General features: G+C 35.3%; 1 protein-coding gene across 5 annotated transcripts in view; it reads right to left on the bottom strand.

The window, feature by feature from the left end:
- FUT8 (fucosyltransferase 8) overlaps window positions 1-22,718 on the bottom strand; it is a 317,460-nt gene that overhangs the window by 20,912 nt on the left and 273,830 nt on the right. For all 5 annotated transcript variants that reach the window (XM_029238548.1, XM_029238546.1, XM_029238549.1 and 2 more), the window contains one exon: window positions 2,107-2,353. In XM_029238548.1, the coding sequence (XP_029094381.1) occupies window positions 2,107-2,353 (247 nt within the window). The remainder of the gene's footprint in view (window positions 1-2,106; window positions 2,354-22,718) is intronic.

Below are 22,718 nucleotides of genomic sequence, written 5' to 3'. Positions count from 1 at the left end.
TTCACATACATTTTAACCCAGTCTTTACAAAAGTAAAAGTTATTTGTGTACTTGCCTGATTTTCACTATCTATCAAGGCTCCTCCAGGGCAAGGAATCTGGTTTTATTTATTCCCAATTGCACCAAACACAACAAATGAATGAATGAATGGATGATGGGCAGACACAAAAATCTAACTGTTTAGTATTGTGTAAGTAGAAACCTTAGATACTACTATCTAACCCAGCATTTTCTTTTGTTTTAATAAATGAAAAAAGAGTGACAATTAATGAAGGCCCAGAATGACCAAGTAAGTTGTCCAAAGTCACATAACTTGTTAGTGGTGGAAACCAGATTGGACCCCCAGATTCTTGAACTTTAATGCACCCCTCTTTCATTACAGCACACTACTTAAGTGTGCAAATAACTTAGCTGTCTGCGGTACTTCAAGTTTCTATATTTGGCCAATTCTCAATGTGGTGGATACTCCATGAAAAATTAATGAGGGTAGCTTTCTGGTACATAGAACTACAGGAAGTCCAGACAAAGTTAAGCAGGTGCAAGTCCTGGTTTTGCCTTTATAAACTCTGGAACTTTGGGAAGAGATTTTCTTTCCTTAGTTTCCTCACCTGTAAAATGGTTACCTCTGCCCACATCACAGGACTGTGTTACAGGATCAATGAGATAATGCAGTTGAAGTTATTTTGGTAATGTAACTACTACAGTGTAGTAGTATCTTCAGGATAGTAGTAGTATCTACTATCCTGTAGTAGTATCTAACAGGATCTTCCAAGATCCTGTTCAAACACTGCAGCTATGAAGCCTTTCTTGGTCCTTTCTTGGGAAATGGAAGTGCATTTCCCCTCTCTCGACCTCTCATAAAATTTTTTATGCTTTCTCTCAGGGCGTTTATCACATTCTGCTCATATAATGTTAGTTGTGTAAGTCTCTTTTCCCATGGACTGTGAGGAGTTAGAAGGATCCATTAAAAAAAACTTAACCTCTGTCCCCCACAGTAGCAAGTATTCAATAAACATTCTGCAGGTAAGTAGCTGACTTTATTACAAACAACAGAAGCTGCAGAATGCCATAGTCTGGCCTGCAAATCTATTTTCAGGAATTACTTAAGCATCATCAGTCTCTCTGAAAGGTAATAATATTTTAGTGTATTTTTTCCCCACAGAACTAAAATCCTTTTTCATCCTTATATTATCACATCATCATTTTTAGGGCAGGTATTGCCTTCCCTATTTTACAGATGGAAAACAAATCAAAGCTCAATAATACTATTATTAAGTAACCTGGCCCAGAATTAGGGAAAAGCCAGGAATATTACTGAGGTCACTTAACTCTCAGTCTGGTATTCTTCCCATTAGGCAAAGAACATTTCCCGTGGTGTGAAATCTGGCATCAGGACCCAGGAAAACTCCTTACTCCACAATTTTTTATGTATGGGTATAGGAGCACATGCTTGTGAGCAAAGATGCTCTTTTGGATTTTTTTTTGCTTCCAGGATTTCCTGATATATCTCCCTTAACATAAGCATGAGACTGTACATATGTACATGATAACTCCCAAGTGGGCCAAGAGATAACTTTAAACAATAATTTTAACATTATCTTACATTACTAATGATATCTTTATTCTCAAAGTAGCTTTCAAAACAAAACAGAAAAAAGAACATCAAAAATGCAAAAGAATCACCAGTGGCAATTAATGAAATCTAAGAATAAGGTGCAATAGAAAAGCTATAAATATGAGAGCTTCATCTCGTAGCCCTGTTAGAGTAAGACAGGAGTCATGTATAGCATCTAAAATACTCCCAACAAAATAAGATTTTCCTGGTTTCCCCAGGAGAGACTGTTAATTTCAGAAATATGGTTTTATATATTTGTTGAATGAATAAATGAACAAATGATTAAGGGTGACTAAATTATGATGACTCAGCTGTTCTAAATGAACAAAGGAAGAATAATCTCCCTGTGGCCTAAGGTGAACTCTGGAACCTCTGTTTTTGGGTGGGGCTATGAAAGTCATACTATATCTTGTAAAGTTCACACTGTATTGTAAAGGTATGTATCCCTGCTACTACATATCCCTTTTAGGAGGAACAAATCAGGTTCTTACCCAATAACTGGATGTTTGAAGCCTAGCTTCTTGGTGGCCTCTTCTATTTCTTTTTCCAGCCAAGGTTGGGGGCGGATCAAGTATTTGACAAACTGGGACACCCACCACACTGCAGGATCACCATGGACTCGTACAAGTCGATCTGCAAGGTCTTCTGGTACAGCCAGGGGTAAATATGGAGGACGAGGATGAAGACTGTCTACAATGGGGAGCTCAACCACCTGAACATTTTTGTCCTTTACTTCACCTGAGGGAACATCAAAACGTATCATCACCACATTGTATTCCTTGTACAACTACCATTTGACAAGAACTCACTCTGGGTGCTTTTATCTTCACAGAAACTCTAAAGAAGTATTATAATTTTCATTTTACAGAGGAAGTTAAGTAACTTGCCCTAGATACCAGAGTAAAAGTGACAGAGCTGAATTTCACATTCAGGTTGGTCTGCCCCTCAAGTTCATGGCCTTTTCTTCACACCCCAGACAACGATGGTATCCATTTTTCTAGGTTCCACATACGTGCGTTAATATATGGTACTCTTTTTTCTCTTTCTGACTTACTTCACTCTGTATGACAGACTCTAGGTCCATCCACATCACTACAACTGACTCAATTTCGTTCCTTTTTATGGCTGAGTAATAGAGGGGTGGGATGGGGAGGGTGGGAGGGAGGCTCAAGAGGGAGGGGGATATATGTATACATATAGCTGATTCACTTTGTTGTACAGCAGAAACTAATACAACATTGTAAAGCAATTATAATCCAATAAAGGTAAAAAAAAAAAAAAAAAGAATGGTATCCGGCACTCAAAGCATCTAATCAGAGAATAACCATATCGCCAGTGGACATGGCTCCCTAGGCAAAGGTTCTGTTTTTTATAATTGTTTTCTAAAAATGTTTATTGGAGTACAGTTGATTTACAATGTTGTGTTACTTCTGCTGTTCAGAGAAGGACAAATATTGTATGATATCACTTATATGTGGAACCTATAATTGTTGTTTTTGAATTAGACATAGTGTTCTCAAAACTTCCAGCTTGCCATTATAGCAAATGGCTCTTGCATACTTTCATGACAGACCACAGTGACTCTAGAGATATCTAAAGATTACAATTTTAAGGCAAGCATCTCTCTCTTTTGAAGAAAAAAAATTGATAGTTCTAAAGTATTTTTTTTTTCTTGGCCAAAATTAGACCTATTATATTCTCAATGATGATGAATAGAATCTGTGTTGATTGTTTACCTGGATATTTTAAATTTAAAGTTAGAACAGAGATAGAGAATTTCTGTAGATGACGATTGGTTTAAAAACCCAACTTCTATATACCATTAATGTTACTGCTGTTCTATCAACTTTATAATGCAATGAGAACAAACCAAAATGTGATAGACAGCATCCTTAGAGTTTACGTCACATACTAAAGACCACATAGTAATAACTAGAAAACACAAAGATATCAGGCAGAAAGCTTTCACAAATACAAAACGTACTGACTTAAATTTTCAATAACAAAAAGTATTAACGTGAACATACAAAATAACTCCAGTTAAGATGTTGTCATTGTGCATAATAAATTAGAATCACAGTTAAACACTGGACTGTCAAAGGAAGAATGTACTTGTAGAGAACAGACCTAGAATATATTTAAAATGTATCCACCAGAATGAAACACAGTCCTTAAATTTTGCTTTTCTACATATATGAAAAGTATTTTAAAATAAATTACATGATCTGGGTATGTGATCACTCAAACCAATTGCATAGTTATTAGAAAGTCAGTATAACTAATAATTAAAAACTTCTGGTTAATATTCTCTCTCTCTCTGATATATAAAACTCATTTCAGGAGTCTTAGAACAAAGCCCTTGAAACATGACATTTGTTGAGGGAATAAATGGGAATAAACAAATTTACCGCCAGTATTTCAGTTGTCTAGCATGCCAGTTAAGAAAGAGTTGGGCCCCTTTATCAGATGAGAAACTGTAATTAAGAGTGTGTGGGGAAAGAATGAGCTGCATTTTAAATTAAGCTCTAATAGTCTCCCTAAGGCAAGGAAAATTGGGGTGCTTTCCCTGATGTGGAGATGATAAGTAGTACATGTATGAGAGAGGAAAAAATAAGGAAGAAAGGTAGCTCTTTTTTTAATAAAAAACAAAGAGGGAAAGAAAGAAAGATCCTAGCTTCTCATATACAACCATAAACAAAAGCAAAATTAGTACGGCTACCTTCTTTTTGTGATTACTTCCTGAAAAGGTTATTCTAAATGTTCCACGTAACTAGCTCCAAACTTCATTCATGTGAAAGTATTACCTTCTAATTGTCCTAAGACCTCAAACTTCTGTACAGCTAGCCCTATTGACTATTTCGTTTCAGAAATGAAAACTATGCTTGTACCTTCAAGACACAGAACTCAGTTTATTTTTATTGGCTCTTTTATTCATTCATTCATTCAAATATTTACTGAATACTACTATGTCAAACTCTGTACTAGGCAGAGTATAGAGTGATGACATGGTTCCTGCCTGTCAAGACTTCCAGTTCAAAAACCTCACCCAGAACTAGACTGCTTTTGGTGAAAGAAAAACAAACAAAATAAAACAAACCATCATCACCAACAAACATGCTACCCAAAACATATCAATACTCAGCTGCCTAGTAAAATATTAAGAAAGGGGTATTCATATTTATAAATGAAAAAAACTGTCATAGCATGAAAGTTTAGCCTCCTCAATAATGATACATTTCAAAATGAAAGACAATTACATAGTACACACTATGTTAGAAGGTCTTTTCTTTTACTTGGTTTACCACATAACATTTTTTATTCTGTTGGAATACACATTCAAAAGAATTTAAATCTGGAAGAGATCCTAGAGATAATCTTATTCAGTGTTTTCTAAACTTCAGTCATTTAAGTACCACCTTTGTGATTCTCCCCATATCCATATACCATCTGTGCTATTTAATGTTTTAAAAATTCACTTTTTAAAACTTAAATTGATTTATTTTATAGATGGTAACTAAAAATATAACTTCACTAAAAACAAACCATGTTATTAAACTCTATATAGATACTATTGCTTACAAAGAGCTCTGAGCTCAAGTCAGATTTATATTAAAAAAGGTTATTAGTGAGGTTTTAAGGGGTGATAATTGCCTCTCCCTTTATATCTCCTATGAGTTTGAAACCAAATGAAAAGCAGAGAGAGGAATAAAAAGGCAATCAAAATATCAGCTTGATTACCAATAAAGATGAACTGGAGAACGCAGTTTTGTGTTCTGGATTGATGGTCTCATGGGTTTCCTAATAGTTCCCACCCAGTCTTAAGCAGAGTTTGTCAACAAAGGCCTTCTATGCACATGGTGGAGGAGGAGCGTGTCTTCTGAGAATGCGCCACATCATGAGAGGAGCCAGAAAGGGCTTGACCTCACATGTTTGGTTCTTCCTCTTAACTCACCAGTTGTATAACACAGGACTTTCCTTCCAAGTAGAGGTGAAATGAGGTAGACAGAGCAAAAAAGCACTTCTGTACTTTTCCCTTCTAAGGAATGGAATTAACTTCGCTTCTATAGAGATTTTTGAGGAGTAAACGATCCACAGTATCTGCCCCCGCATACCTCCATCCCCAAACAACTATCCAGTGTTGAAGAACTATTAAAGATATCTTGATATCAAATTGAGACTGATATAATCAGAAAGACTGAACAAGGAATAACTCTCTCAGGTATGAGAGTCAATGTTCATTTTAATGTTTTATCAGAAAACCACCTGACATTATCACATATGCCACCTAAAGTCACCTCTAGTAATCTGTGTGGTAGATTTCAGAATTTGGGAAACACAGATTTATTTAAACTGCCTCATTTTCCAGAAGAAATAGACTAAGAGAGGTTAAGAGAACTTCTCAACGGTAATACAGCTAATGATCAGACTCTAGTGTTTACTCCACTACTTGTATTACCTTCTGCTTTCTGGAACATAAATTTTTAAAAAGCATTTAAAAGTATGGCCCTATTGACCAATCAAGAGTGCCCTGCCACTCTAAGAGGACTCTAGTGTTGGTTAAAAAAAAAAAAAAACAGCACCGCATCAACCTTCTAGCAAGAGAATGTTTCAGATGTACAAATCATACGTAAGTCAGCACCATTCATCTGTAAAGAACCAGTGCAAACTAGCCCGGGCATTACACAACTGACTGCCCAGTTCAACTTGAATTGATTCGGTCATTATTAATTATCTCATATTCAAGACTACCTCTCTTGTGGATAATCCTCTTTTATCAGGTCATTTGCTGAGGGCAGCTCTGGCAGGAGCATAGGTAGCTCTTTGAAAGGGATGATCTCCACAGTTACAGGCAAGTACCTTTAGAAGAGCCCTCTTCCCTGCTAGTCAATTCATGAGAGCCCCATTTAAAAGCACTACTCTGTCATCATTTCATGTAACATTAAGTCAGAGACACCAGCCCTGCAGCTAGTCAATTAGAATTATTAGTCTTCCAGAGACTCAATAGAAAGGGCTTGAGAAGCTTAATATCCCCCATAAATGAATGGGTTCTGCTATAATGAAAAATGTTTCAAGGATAGAAAGATTTTGGGTCCCAGTGCGTAAGATTTCTTCTGTATTTACTGTCTTGTTGTGAGAGAAGCAGCACTCAGGAGGGGGAGCTCTCCTAAAAACAGAATTCATAGAGCTCAAAATTGTCAAGGCAGAGAGGTTTGGAATAGGGTTGCCAGTTGAGAAAAATCTTCAGTAAGACATCACTATCTAGAACTTAAATTCACTTGGTGGGAGGAGGGGGTTATTAGTAACTTTTTGGTGATTCTGAACCAGAAAAGCTGTCTATTTTTTGGACTCAGGACTCTTAAGATTTCCCTCAGTACCCACATAGGTCCTGGCTTCCTCCAAATAAGTACAGAGCAGTAGAATGAAGTTTTAATTCTCTACCTAAGGGTTGCCTTGAATGGTTATAGCTGCTAGGTGCCATCACATCCAATAGCCATTCCAAAGACTGTGTCAACTGCTGGGATTCATGGCCCTATTTGAGGCTGGAGCAGGGAGAGACATCAAAAAAAAAACAAAGTAAGGCAAATGCTTATTCATACAGTACCTTGACTGTAGTGCACAGTGATTAAGAGTATGGGCTTTGGAATTATAAAAACTGGAGTTCAAATCCTTTATCACTTAACAGTTGTGTGACCTTGGATAAGTTATATTTCACTTCACCCCTGTTTCTTCATCTGGAAAATGGCATTGATAATAGCACATTTCTCATCTGTAAAATGGGGTTAATAATAGTATCTTACTCATCAAGTTATTTTGAGGATGAGATACTGCATGGAGAAAGCTGAGCACAATGCCTGACACACAGTAATTCTCAAAAAATGTTAGTTCTGTATCCCGGGATCAGTTCTGCTGAACAATTCTCAAGAATCTGGCTATTGTTTAGTCCAGGAAGAGATTACTTGCCAAAATATCATATTCTCTGAAAAATATATCAAAGTGCCCCATTTCAGTGAGCCAAAGATATACTCCCAAATATATCAGATAAGGAGATATAAGATACACACCCAAAGCAAATCTTATTCATACTGTTTACCATAAGCAATAAAAGAGTGAACAGCAACTCTGATTATCTGAAAGTTCTGATATTCTATCATCACTAACTTGACCAAAATTCTGTGCTATACTGAAAGTACGGAATAGCAGTACGTTGTCTAAACTAGTAATACTTCCTGCTCATATTACAGCAAGGAAGTTGTATGATTAAATTATATCCACAAAGACTATCTGGACTTTTGGGATTTACATTTTCTTTGCCACTGTGTGGCCAAATATGACTGACTAAATTCTCACTCAACTCTCTGAGACTTGTTAGAGAAGGCAAGGGTAAAAGACCAAAAGTTAACTAGCTGTGGTGAGACCTCTAGAGGCACGGGGGAGCTTTCTTGACTTTACTTGATTTATAGATGGCCGTTTAAAAAAAAAAAAAAAAAAAAAAAAAAATCACATAAATGTGTGAGCTCTGCTCTTTTGGATTTTAACATGACGACATTAATATTTATATCCTCATTTAATGACTGAGCTCTGCTCTCATTTAAAATATGAAGGAAAGATACACTATTAAAAAGTGAACATCTGGGCTACTTTCCTTTTGTTTTTCAACCACTGCGGCTGATAGAGATCTCTTCCTGAACTTGAATGAACAACTGTCACCTGCCATATGAATTCCATCACTGCTCTACTTAAGCAACAACTCAAAAGACTGTTATTACTGCTAGTTTGAAGCCTTGAACCAACTGAGTGAAAAGTTCTAAATTCAATCATATGAAACACACTGCAGTGTTAGCAACATTCTTAAGAATTAGCATATCACACTGTGGGAACGACTGTGCAGCATTCTTATGAGGTGCTTCCTTCTTTTACTAGCAACAGAAATGCCTTGCAAAAGCAACCAGACTCATGGTTCACTGACCTCAATGATATTCTGACAGACTTGACTCTGGATTGAGGACTGAAAGAATAGCTAATGGAAAATATGTAATAACTTAGTGAATTATGCAGTTCAGGATAAAGTAGGCAGGACAGTGTCAAAAGAAAAAAGACCAAAGATATTTGTTTGCTCTGTACCACTAAACAGAAGGTTTCCTGCAGTCATTCTTAATGTTTCTGAAACAAATTTAGTCATTTAACTTTTATATACATATGTGTTACTTTGCCAAGAGGTTCCAGACAGTCCACAGACAGCTTGCTCATAAAGGGGATGCTGCCAATAGTTTCTTTGATCATTCAGATTACGCAGGCCCTGTAACTCCATGGCTAGAGATTTTAGGGGAGTTTGTTGTTTGTTTCTTAGTAATACTTTCTCCTAACTTAGAACCTCCTACTAACCCCAAGGATCCCAAGGAATCCTTGAACAGCTTTTCTCATTGGTAAGAAACAAGAGAGTGGAGGAATGGAAAGCAGTATAAACAAAGACAAGGCTTAATATCATCAAATTTAGCGAAGAGCCAAACCCCAACCTTTCTTTCCCCCATTCTTGTAAAAAAAAAATAAAAATCACAATTCCATTCTCATATTCCTCTTATTCTTTCATCACATGTCATGTCTCCTTGAAAGAAATAGCCAGGAGGAAGGACCTCATGGTAATACCAGCCTTTCATTCCTTGAGAATCCCTGCAAGAGGTGACGGAGTGAGCAGGTGTGCTGTCAGGATCTCACTGGATAGAGCTGTCAGTTGGCATGCTGCATTCTCTACTGCTTTGGGGGAATTTTATAGTTGCCTCTGTGGTTAGCACATACTTGGAGAGTTAGGAATGCGATATTTCATGCTGGATTTACAGCTACTTGTAATTTTTATGCTGTTAGCTTCCAATTATGTTAATCAGGAAGGCCTAATTAGGGTTCCTTGATGATAGGGTAAAGGTCCATCCTAATACCCTAAGATACAAGAATTACAACAAGAAATTCTGGATATTCCATGAGAGAAGAAAATGAACATACAGTCATTTTGGAAGAAGGAGATAATAACAAAATAGTTAAGAGTTTTGTGGGATGTGAGGAGAGAAGACAAATTAAGTGTGGCACCATGCTAAAGCACTGATAAAACAGACAAATATCTTGGCCTACTAAAATAGGGACTGGAACATCCCTCCCTCATATTGTATGCTAGACCAATCCATAAAGTACCAGCAGCTCCAAGAGTCACCCTGCCATCATGCCCATCTTTAGCTCCTGCTGCCACCTCAGACTGCAGAGTATGTCTTCTTTCCCAGCTGCCTCCTCCTCCACTGTGGAAGAAAACAGATGGGCAATGGGGTACGGCTTTACATGACAAGCCACAGCTCCTGCTGTCACTGAGGCTCCAATCTGGTATAAGTCACCTGTTCCTCCCTCATTTCTCCTCTTCTGGGTTGTATTAGATCTCTAGAAAGAGAGCTAGTACTTTACAATCTACAGCCTCTGGTGGCAGAGCTGAGAAAAATACTATAAAGACATTATGCAAAAAATGGCTATATTTTACCCATTCTGGTTTAAATGGAGGAAGAGCAGGGGATATCCATAAATAAAGAAAAAGAACTACGAGGCAAAAGGCATGAAACTTTAATTAATGGAGCATGGAAAGGGGAGGGAGGAGGAAGATAAACATAGCAAACAGGGTAAAGAGGAGAAGTCTGAGATGGGGAGTAGTCTTTTGATTATTACTGCTTAAAAAAGATAATACTTTGTACAGGTTTGATACTTCACACGATGGCTCCCATGACACTTTTCGTTTATGCAGGGACTGCACAGCCACAACCTTCTTTAGAATCTACACTAGAATTTGCAAAGGAATATGTCTATCACTCCTTTGCCAAGAAGATTCCTACTATTTCTTATTATATGCAACATATTTTTCAACCTGTAGATAGTTATCTATCAATAAGCCACAAAGTCTTACGTGGTAGATCTCTAAATCAGAGGCCACCATTTATCATAATCCTATCTTCATCTCAACTGATAAGGATTCTGGCAGGGATACGGGTCCAGAGTCTGTTCTTTCCATATGCTTTACTCCTTGTCAATCACCCATGCTATAAGCCACTTCTAACACAGCTCCTGCGTCCACCCCCTCCCCACCTCACCTCTCTATTAGCATCTTGAATTAAGAGCTAACATTTGCTGAACACCAACTATATGCTAGGTACTACACTAAACATTTCCATACATTATCCCAATTAGGCTACAAAGTCTTTATGAGGTGAGTACTCATTTTACAGACGAAGTTAACTCAGTCTGTTCAAGGCCACCCGGCTAGCATTCAGAAATAGGAGCTGAACTTAGACATTCTGATTCCAGAGTTTAAAGTCTTACTCCAACCCTACTCCATTACCTTTACGTTTCAGAGAAAGCCAAAGTGACTCCTCCTGTAATGAAAAACAGAGGCGGGAGGGGGCCAGGCTCCAAGTGTGAGTTTAAATAGCCAAAGGAAGAGGTAACGGAACTCCCATGTGTAAGGTACAGATCTCTCTCTACAGAGTGCACTGGATCTAGAAACTAATATTAAGTAAAGGATATAAAAACTTCAAACAGTTATCATGTGTACCCATATAAAGCTATTAGAAGCCATGAATTATGGCTTAACAAAACAATTTCATTCATTGTCATTTTGGGTTCACACTGGGATCCCATAAGAAACAAAAATAATAGCTAGACAGCTGACCTCAAATTTAAATTATTTGTATGAAATAATTAAGGTGCTTTTTAGTCAATTTAAAGCTCATGGTTAAGAGTTAATAATACCTTCACAATTTGATTGTAAAGAGAAAATATGAATTAGACAACCTATGACAGTCTTATTTCCTAATAATGATATAATAAGCTTTCCATGAAGAAGAAATAGCCTACTTCAGAACAAAGAATCAGGAAGCAAAGTTATTATAAAGAGATTATTAAATTTGTAAACCATTCTCCCTATTACCTATTTACATACTTATTTTCAACTATTAAACATTAAAGCAAAACATATTCTACAAGCTAAAATACTTCTGTCCTTAAAAAATACTTTCACCTTTAATTTCTTAAGTGGTATATTTAGGGATAAATAAAAATAAACAAATTTCAATTTATTCATAAAGACCTTATAAAACTGACTGAAGTATCTACTCCTGTTGATATGATCCAAAATTCAGGGTATAATAACTGATGGCATCCAAAATAAACCACAAAATAAATACAAGTATTTTGTATTTTCAGAAAAAAATTCAGCCTTGATTATTATAATAATTAACTTTATTCATGTCAGAAGAATTTCTGAAAGATTAAAAAATATCAGAGAAAGAACTTTTAGAGGGGATACAAAGTAATTTTTAAGTCAATTCAATAGTTTACTAAGTTGAACATACATAAAAAGGGAAATCACAATTGTGTTTACATATAAATTAACTTGTGCAGTTCAACTACTACCTCTCAAGAATAAAAAGAAATAATGTTTTTTAAGAGGATGGAGATCTTCCAAATGACAAGAGGATGATTCTCTTCTATCTGCAAAGATGAAGCTGAGAGGGGATATGTTCAAAGCCTATAAAAATCATGACAGATTTAGATAATGTGTTCAAGCTGTATTCACCAAACCTTAGAATTAGGAACCTTTCATTGGTGCTTGAAAAAAGTACTTTGAGAATAACTAAAATAAAGCCCATTTTACACAATAGGTAGAATTCTTACAGAACTCAATATCCCAAGTGAAGATAAAAGTCAAAAATGATATGTTTGGGGAAAAATATAAATGTTCAGACCTTGACATCATGGATGGCAACTATATCTCCCATAAAATGTCACTGAGGACTACTGTTATATCAGAGTTCTGAACTGGATGAATCAACGATATGACCCAAAATGTCCTTCTTAGGCTTCAATGCACAGGAAACAATATATACAATATAATAAGTCTATGTTACAGATTGGCTCTAAAGGATGCTTTTTCTTTGTGTACTAACAAACTATTATTCCTTTTCCTTGCAGTATGGACATAAGAGGCAGATACACCATTGAAACAAGGATACAAGGAAGAAGAATAGAATATTACTTATGCCTGCTGATATTGCTTACTTGGTTAGAATAGATTATAAAATTCATAAAATAAAGGATACTGGAGTTCTGACATTGGTACCTCACAGTTAGGTTTTGTAGAACAAAACTTGTACATGACTATTTGCTCTCACCAGTATCAAACAACCAAAAAAGGATTTATTGAGAACTGTTTTAGTCAAGGTCACTTGTTGCAAGGACCAGAAACCTGATCAAGTTAGCTCAAGTGAAAAGGACATTACTGAAAGTATATAAGGGAATTGCCAAGAAACAGAACAAGGAGTACACTGTATCTTATAGAAAATGGGAAGCCTGCAATTCTTACTACCTCTCTGTGGCCCCATGGTCTGGGCAGGTCAGCTACACTCTCTGCTAACTGACTTCTCTCTTGCTCGGGGCCCATCTTGTAGCCATCAGCTTTAGACTACAAGATTTTACAACTTAGTCTTCACCCTCAGATAAGCTAGAGTCTCTGTCTTGTAATGATACTAACATTTACTGAGACCATGTGCTGAATACTGTGCTAAATGCTTATGAATATTATTTCTCCTAATTAACAAAACTACCCTACAGGGCAAGTACACTTATAGATGACCAGTGAAGGAGTTAGAATCCAGACCAATCGGACTCCAGAGCTGGAGTGCTCAACTATAAGATTAGATTACCTGTCAACAGGTATCTTATTGGCACAGCCCAGCCTAAAAGATTAGTTTCTCAGGATCAGGTAATCACCTTGGCCTGTACAGCTGTAACTACCTGTGTGCGCACGCATGTGTGTGTCTGTGTGTGTGTGTGTAGGAGGGGAGGAGTGGTTACATGATATACACAAGGCAGCAAGAATTGTATTGCCCAAACAGATGTTATTAGATGAAGTGTGAGGAGTTAATAACTGATGTATAGTAAACCACTGGCTTTTAGGAATTTAAAATTTTAGGAATTTCACTCTCAGAACATAGGGTAATTTTAAGAACCATCCATGTACATATCTCTATCACTGCATTTACCAAGTTGTATTATAATTATGTTTTTGTATCTGTCTCCCGCACAAGTCTGGAATGATGACATAAACCTTAACATATTCATCCTATTGCCTCATCAACTATCACTATCCCAGGCATACAAAAGGCACAAAATTAAGTTCTTAGTTGAACAACTGAACTTAATATATAAAGCACTATAATCAACATGAATCCCACAGTCTGCTGTAGGAAATAATCACTTAGTAAGAGAGACGACCATTCAGCAACACAATCTCAACACTACAGGTAAATTTCGAGATTTGAGAATATCACCAGTTTTATTGCTGTAAGATGCAAAATAGTCAAAACTACTCAGGTACTGCCTTTATTTAAGAACTTTATCTGTCTCTTAGATAACAAATACATGAAAAGTGGTATATAAATACTTGTTAAGCTATATTTATATAACAACCCTATTCTTCTTGTTGCTTGCACAGTTACTTCAGAAATATATAGGCATTCTTCCTTGGATCTACCAACCATTTTTAAAATATATACTACCTAAATAGGATAGAACAGGAAAGAAGATAATACTCTTGCTTTTGTGATTTTGTTATGATTTCACTGTACACTTTCTGAGGGAGCTGAATGGACCCAAAGAATTGTCTTTGAGAGTGACAAACACTATAGAATCTATATTTCAGTTATAAAATAATATCAGTATTTGTAGTTAATTTTTACATGATGTACAGAGCTTGATGGAACTGGAAATTATGCTAGACATGTTTTAGGTATGTTTCATTGCTAGAACAAAGTCTGTTCCTTCAGTCAGAATTTGTAAGTTTCACACTTTGTATTAACTGGAAGTAGATAATTAAATTAATTTAAAAGAGTTTCACTTAGACTATTTCTACACATCATAACCAAAAATACAAAAATAAATTGAACCTTACATTTAAAACTAAGATTTTCATGTCCCTTGTTATTGCTGCTTGTGACAATTACTATCATTATAATAAAACATATTGTACTTTTTTTTTCAGTTTCAGAGAATTTTCACATATTAGTTCAGCTTATTTGCAACAGAGCTCCTTATTCTCCTTAACAAGACCTACCTTCAAGAGAAACTTTCTACCAGAGCCTAACCTATGGAAGTTTTACTGAAGCCTAAGCAACCTGAGGGGAGGGAAATATCCATCTCAAGTGCACTAAAAGACAGACCTAATCATAGGACTACAGAATACTTCCTTTCCCCCATGCCATATTACCACATCAATAGAGCTGCTGAATAATAACAAAGGATTACAGCTGAAAGAACTGCCTATTAAAGGAGTCTCTAAGAAAACCCAGAAGAAAACCAAGAGAGATGAAAAAATGAGGACACTACAGGAAAATTTAGCATCTGACACCACAGCTAATAGTAAACACAGCCTAACTCCTAGCCAGATAAACATAAAACCTCACACTAAAGGCCTAGCTATTTCAGTTCAGTTTTTACCTAATACATCATGTCCAGTTTTCAGCAAAAAATTATAAGATATGCTAAAAGGCAAAAAAAGTAAATACAGACTGAAGGAACAAAGCAACCATCAGATCCAGACTCATATATGGCAGACATTTTAGAATTATCAGACCAGGAATTTAAAATAACTATGATTAATATGCTAAGAATTCAAATGAAAAAGGTGGACAAGCTGCAAGAAGAGATGAGTAATATAAGCAAAGAAATGGAAACTCTAAGAAAGAATCAAAAGAAAATGCTAGAAATAAAAAACACTGTAACAGAAATGAAGAATGCCTTTGATGGGCTCATCAGTAGGCTGGACATGACCAATGAAAGAATCAATGAGCTTGAACATATGACAACATAAACTTACAAAACTGATTGGAAAGAGAAAAAAAATGAAAAGGATGAAACAGAATATCCAGGAACTATGAGACAATTACAAAAGGGGAACATATATGTAATGGGAATGCTAGAGGAGAAGAAAGAGAAAAAGGAAGAGAAGAAATATTTGAAGTAATAATGCCCCAGAAGTTCCCAAAATTAATGACAGACACCGATCCACAGATGTAGGAAGCTCAGAGATAAATACCAAAAAAATAAATCTATACCATGAATGTTATACTGAAACTATAGAAAATCAAAGACAAAATCTTGAAAGAAGTCAATGAGGTAGGGGGAAACCTTATCAATAAAGTTACAAGAATAAGAATTACATAGGCCTTCTATTCAGAAACCATGCAAGCAAGAAGGGGGTGGCATAAAATACTTAAGTTTTGAAAGAATGAAAACCCAGCTACTTAGAATTCTGTATTCAGTAAAATTGACTTCAAAAGTCAAAATGAATGAAGACTTTCTCAGACAAACAAAAACTGAGGGAATTTGTCACTAGCTTCAGAGAGAAGGAAAATGATATGTCGGAAACTCATATATTCATACACATGTATACAGAAAAGAGTATTAGAGAAGGAATAAATGAAAGTAAAATTAAATCTTTTCTTTTTCATATTCTTTATTAATCCAAGAGATAACAGTTTGTTCAAAGTAATAACAGCAACAAAATATTTGGTGGTCATTCCTTATAGAAAAGTGAAATAAATGACAACAATGCTTTAACGGATGGGAGGAAGGAATTGGGAATACTCTGTTATAAGGTATTTGAAGCGCTCATAAAGTGGTGGTATACTGTTATTTGAGAGTAGACTTGTAGTAGTTATAAATGTGTATTACAATCTTTAGGGCCACTACTTAAAAGAGAAGTTGTAATTTATATGCTAAGACAGGAGAGAAAATGGGGTCATATATAATGATCAGTTAAAACCAAAGAAGGCAGATGAATAGAGGAAGATAATAAAGAAACAAGGTCAACACATAGAAAAGTCATAAGTATGGTTTATAGTAATCCAACTTTATCAATAATCACTTTAAATGTAAGTGGCCTAAATACTCTGATTAAAAGACAAGGACTGTCAGAGTGGATTAAAAAGCAGGACCCAACTATACGTGTCTACTACTTTAAGTATGAAGACACAGAGACATTAGAAGTGAAGGAATAGAGAAATATATACTACGCTAACATTAATCAAAAGAAAGCTGGAGTAGCTCTATGAATTTCAGACAAAGCAACAAAAATTACCAGTGATAGAGAGAGGCATTATATAATGACAGAGGGTCAATTCTACAAGAAGACATCACTATCCTTAAAATGTATGTGCCTAATAAGAAGGTGTAAGATTATATGAGGTAAAACCTGTTAGAATTGGAAGAATAAATTCACTATTTATTTTAATTCAAGGATTATTCACAAATTCACTATTAGTTAGAGATGTCAACACCACTCAATCAGTAATTGCCAGAACCAGCAGGCAGAAAATCAGTACAGATATAATTGAACAGGAAAGTATCATCAATCAACTGGATCTAATTGACACTTATGGAATACTTCATCCAATAACAGCAGAACGCACAGTCTTCTTAAGCTCACAGGGAACGTTCACCAAGTCAGATCATATTCTGGGCCATAAAACACACCTTAACAAAAAGAACAGATATCATATGAAGTATGCTATCAGACCACAATGAAATTAAATGAGAGATCATTAACAGAAAGATAGCTAGAAAATCCTAAGATATTTGCAGATTAAACAACACACTTATAAATAACACAAAAGTCAAAGAAGAAGTCGCAGGAAATTAAAAAACTTTTTGAACTAAATGAAAATTTAAATAAAACATCAAAATTTGTGGGGTGCAGCAAGAGCAGTACTTAGAGGGAAATGTATAGCATTAAATGCACAAACTAAAAAAGAAGAGCCAAAATCAATTATCCAACTTAGGAAACTGGAAAAAGAAGAGTAAATTAAGTCCAAAGTAAGAAGAAAAAATATCAATGAAATTGAAAGTAGGAAAAAATAGAGAAAAATTAACAAAACCAAAAGCTTATTCTTTGAAAAGATCAATGAAATGGATGAACCTCTAGTCAGGGTAACCAAGAAACAAGGAGAGAAGACACAAATTACTAATATCAGTAATGAAACAGGGACCATGGCTACTGAACCTGTGGACATTCAAAGGATAATAAAGGAGTATTGTGGACAACTCTATGCCCACAAATTCAATAACTTAGATAAAATGGAGCAATTCCTTGAAAGACACAGTCTACCAAAATTCATACAAGGAGAAATAAGTCATTTAAATAGGTCTATATTGACCAAAGAAATTGAATAAACAATTAATAACTTTCTAAAACAGAAAGCATCGAACACAGATAGTTTCACTGGTGAATAATACCAAATATTTAAGGAACAAATGATACCAATTCTTTACAATCTGTTCCAGAAAATAGAAGCAGAGTGAGCACTTCCCAACTCATTTTATGAGGATATCATTACACTAACACCAAAACCACAAAAAGACATTATAAGAAAAGAAACAGGCCAATATTTCTCATTAACATAGATGCAAAATTCTCAAGAAAACATTAGCAAATTAAATCTAATAATGATCTAATCTAAGAATTATACACCATGACTAAGTGGGATATACTCCAGGTTATTCAAGGTTCAATATTTGAAAATCAATTAATGTAATTCATCACATCAACAAACTAAAAAAGAAAAATCATATGATAATATTGATGGATGCAGAAAAAGTGTCCCACACAATCCAACATCCATTCATGATTCATGATCCAACTCAATCTTTAGATTTAGCACAATCCTAATAAAAATCCCAGCAAATTACTTTCCGGATATCAACAGTGATTCTATAGTTTACATGGAGAGAAAAAAGACTCAGAATATCCATGACTATTGAAGAAAAAGGCCAAAGAGCACTGATACTACCTGACTTCTAGACTAACTAAAAAGTGACAGTAATCAAGACAGTGAAAGAATAGACAAATAGATCAATGGAACACCACAAAGAACCCATAAACAGACCCACACAAATAAAGTCAACTGATCTTTGACAAAGGAGCAGAGGCAATCCAATAGAGAAAGGACAGTCTTTTCAACAAATGGTGCTGGAACAAATGGATATCCACAGGCAAAAAAAAAAAAATCTAGACACTAACCTTATACCTTTCACAAAAATTAACTCAACAAAGATCATAGACCTAAATGTAAAATGCAAAACAATAACACTTTTAGAAGATAAACATAGGAAAAAATCTAGGTGGCCTTTGGTTTGGCAATGAGTTTTCAGATACAACACCAAAAGTACCATCCATAAATGAAAAAACTGAGAAGCTGGACTTCATTAAAATTAAAAACTTTCACTCTGTGAAAGACATTGTTAAAAGAATAAAATGAAAAGCCACAAATGGGAGAAAGTATCTGATAAAGGACTTACAACCAAAAATTTAAAAGAGCTCTTAAAACTCAACAATAAGAAAACAGCCCTATTATAAAATGGGCAAAAAAGCTGAACAGAGACCTCACCAAAGAAGATATATAGATGGTGAATTAGCATATGAAATGATGTTCAACATTACAGGTAATTAGTACATTGCAAATCGAAACAGGATACCAGTACATGCCTATTAGAACGGCTAAAATATAAAACAGTGACACCACTAATGCTGGGGAGGATGTGAAGCAAAAGGAACTCTCATTCATTGCTGGTGGGAATGCAAAATGGTAGCGTTACTGTTACGGACTCAAAGTTTGTGTCCTCCCGAAACTGATACACTGAAGCTCTAACTTTCAATGTGATGGTATTAGGAAGTAGGGCCTTTGGGAGGTAATTATGTTTAAATGAGGTAATGAGAGAAGGCCCCAATGTTGGGATTATTGCCCTTAAGAAGAAGAGGAAGAGACACCAGAGCTTCCTCGCTCTATCATGTGAGGATACAGCAAGAAGGAAGCTGCCTACAAGCCAGGAAGAGGTCCCTTAAGAAGAACCAAATTTGCTGGCACTCTCATTTTGGACTTCCCAGCCTCCAGAACTGTGAAAAATAGTGTCCTGTTTAAGCCAGTCAGTCTGTGTTATTTTGTTGTAGCAGCCCAAGCAGACTAAGACAGCCACTTTGGAAGACAATTCGGCAGTTTCTTACAAAGCTAAACATAGTCTCACCATACAACTCAGCAATCCCTCTCTTAGGTCTTTACCCAAATGAGTTGAAAACTTATGCCCACACAAAAACCTGCACGTGAATGTTTATACCAGCTTTATTCATGACTGCCAAAAATTGAAAGCAACAAAGATGTCCCTCAATAGGTGAATGGATAATGTTTATCCATACAATTCAATAATATTAGCAATAAAAACAAACGTGCTGTCAAGCCACAAAAAGACATAGAGGAACCGTTTTAAAAAAAAAAAAGCAGTCAGAAAAGACTTCATAACATATGATTCCAACTATATGATATTCTAGAAAAGGCAAAATTATAAAGACAGAAAAATCAGTGACTGACAGAGACGGTGATTAGGGAGAGGAGTGAATAGGTGGAACACGGGATTTTGAGGGCAATGAAACTATTCTGTATGAATATGTAATGGTAGACACATGACATTATGCATTTAGCAAAACCCACAGAACTATACTACACAAAGACTGTACCCCAACGTAAACTACAGACTTTAGTTAATAATAATGAATCAACATTGGTTCATCAATTGTAACAAATGTACCACATCAATGCAAATGTTAACAACAGGGGAACTGGACCATGGAAGAAGAACAGGGAAGGAAAAAAGAGGGAACTCTGTACTTTCTAACAAATATTTTTGTAAACCTAAAACTGCTCTAAGAAATAAAGTCTATTAATTAAAAAATACAGGCATTCAAAAAAGACTACACATACACACACATATATTTAAGTCGTATTTTTATTTTCTTTTTATATTTTCTAAACTTTATCGGTTTTTCAACAATAGGTATTCATTGCTTTATAGTTAAAAAAATATTTAAAAATAATTATACCAAATAGAAGGAGTACATTTAGCATTAAGTGAACAACAATACGATCCAGATGAAACTAAATCCAGAAAATTCTGATCTCTGACACTTTATCCAATTAACACAATCTCTAATCCTTCTTTTTCTTGTTTTATATTAATTAAAAATCATGCTACCTCCCCTTGGGATTGTTTTCTGGAGAGAACAAATGAGGAAAGTGCTTTAAAAATTAAAAACAAAGATACCACAGAAACTGTTAAAAATTATTAATGTTTAGAAAAAAATAAAGTCTTTCCTTTGACTGAAGAGGGAGCTAGGTCTGGGAAGGTTTCAATGAAACCTCTAACCAACTAATAAAGGCTAAACTTATCACAAATTACAAGCACAAAGAGAGTGTTCTATTAAATCAAAGGCTTTTTCAGTTGAACTGAAAGGATACGTGGAGAAACAGCTTAAATTCAATAAAGTATGAGTCATAAGTTACCTGAAACCTCTCCCCTGGAAAGAAACTTGTTCTATCTCGAAGTATTTAATTTCTACTTCAGGGCAGATGCTTTCAAGTTCACAACCTTAAGGATTTTCTGGTCAATATTGATACGAAGGCTATAATTTGATATAAGTGGAAATACAGTTTTCTCAAAGTCCTCTTTCTTCTATGGCAAACAGAGACATAAAATTTGCCCTTATATATAACAGTTTCCTACTCTTTGCTAATTGATAGAATTTTAAGGCTTAAAAGAAATCAAAGAGATAATCAAGCCCCTTTCTCTATTTATTATCTCCAGACTGTTGTTAACAAAACAACTTTTAAAATTAACAACATTAACCCTTTATTGAAATGCCTTTCATGTAATAATATGTCATATCCATTAACAGACCTCAACCATTCACTTAAGCCCATCTAAGTAGCTTGATCAGGTTCCATTAAAATAATGTACGGTTTCTTTCATTCCAGCATGACATAGCTAAAGATTTATTTCATATTGAACTTTTTAAAAAAATGGATTCAAGAACAGGTGTCTCAGGCTAGATTCGGGACTGCATAAATAAGCTTTGTGTTAGGGGATGATAAGAATACATTTAAATTTTTACGTGAAGAATGCCAGGCACCAGAGGCAAAAAGCATGCAGTTTTAAAAAAAATGCTAAATAAAGCCAGCTGCCAAAAAGGGCAAGCTCACTGGTGGTTACAGCTGTTCACCATGATGCAACAATAACACGAAAGTTCTCTATTTCTTGAGGTATGTCTTATCCACTTGGTGGACTATGGCCTCTGCACATCATTTTTCTATAACCTGGGGTTGAACGAAAAGTTACTTTTCGCATGTCTACCATTTAATATTACCTACAATTACATCTCTTCTAATTAATTTAGGAGAGTTGACTGCATGATTCTTACTGTTCTATTTAATGGCCTCTGAGAGAATGTCAATTCTTCCATTTAATGCCAAGAGGGAAAAATCTGTCCAAAACTCTGTTTTGAATTAGGAAATTGGGTATTGGATTGCAAATATGTGTTGTCTCTCATTCCAATGACAAAAGGGACTGTAAAATGACAAGTAAGGGAGAAAAAAAAAAGAGCCTGAGCTTTTACCTTCTCCTTATTTCTGGTAGTCACTAACCTAAACACAGAAAGGAGGAAGGACAGGAGAAAGCAATGGGCTTTTTAAAAAAATCCACAAACTGAAGTCTTTTTCTGTATCTCTTACCTGTGGTCCCTGTTACAAAATAGTATTTGATTAATTTAAATTAAACTAATTAAACATGGAGCTGAATAACAGCATATTATGTTTTACACTAAAAAAGCAATAGCTTTAAAATGCTAGTTTGCCCTTGACAACAGATAATTTTGTCAAAATAATAGCTTGTGGAACCATTTATTTCCCTGTTATTTTAAAGAATGGCATGGCTAGATAGAGGGTTCAGACTATTTTTTAGCCACAATGCAAACATTTCATTCAAACTTTCTCCAAATGATTCTTTTTTCCCCTTTTCTTTTAATCTGCTCAGCACACTTTAAAGACACAGGTAATTCATTTCAATGAGAGAGAACTGCAAAGCAGTCTATAAGAAATGGTATGGCAAATGCACAAATTTACAGAAGTGTTTTCTTATGCATCTGTGGCCACTCCTGATTTTACTCAATTACATAGGTAAACACACTACTAAAATAGAGAGA

Source organism: Monodon monoceros, unplaced genomic scaffold (genome assembly GCF_005190385.1).
Source record: "Monodon monoceros isolate NGI ecotype Baffin Bay Population unplaced genomic scaffold, NGI_Narwhal_1 Super_Scaffold_21, whole genome shotgun sequence".
NCBI classification, from domain to species: Eukaryota; Metazoa; Chordata; class Mammalia; order Artiodactyla; family Monodontidae; genus Monodon; species Monodon monoceros.
Note: the sequence above shows the minus strand (reverse complement) of the source record. Positions and strands in the feature narration are given on the sequence as shown.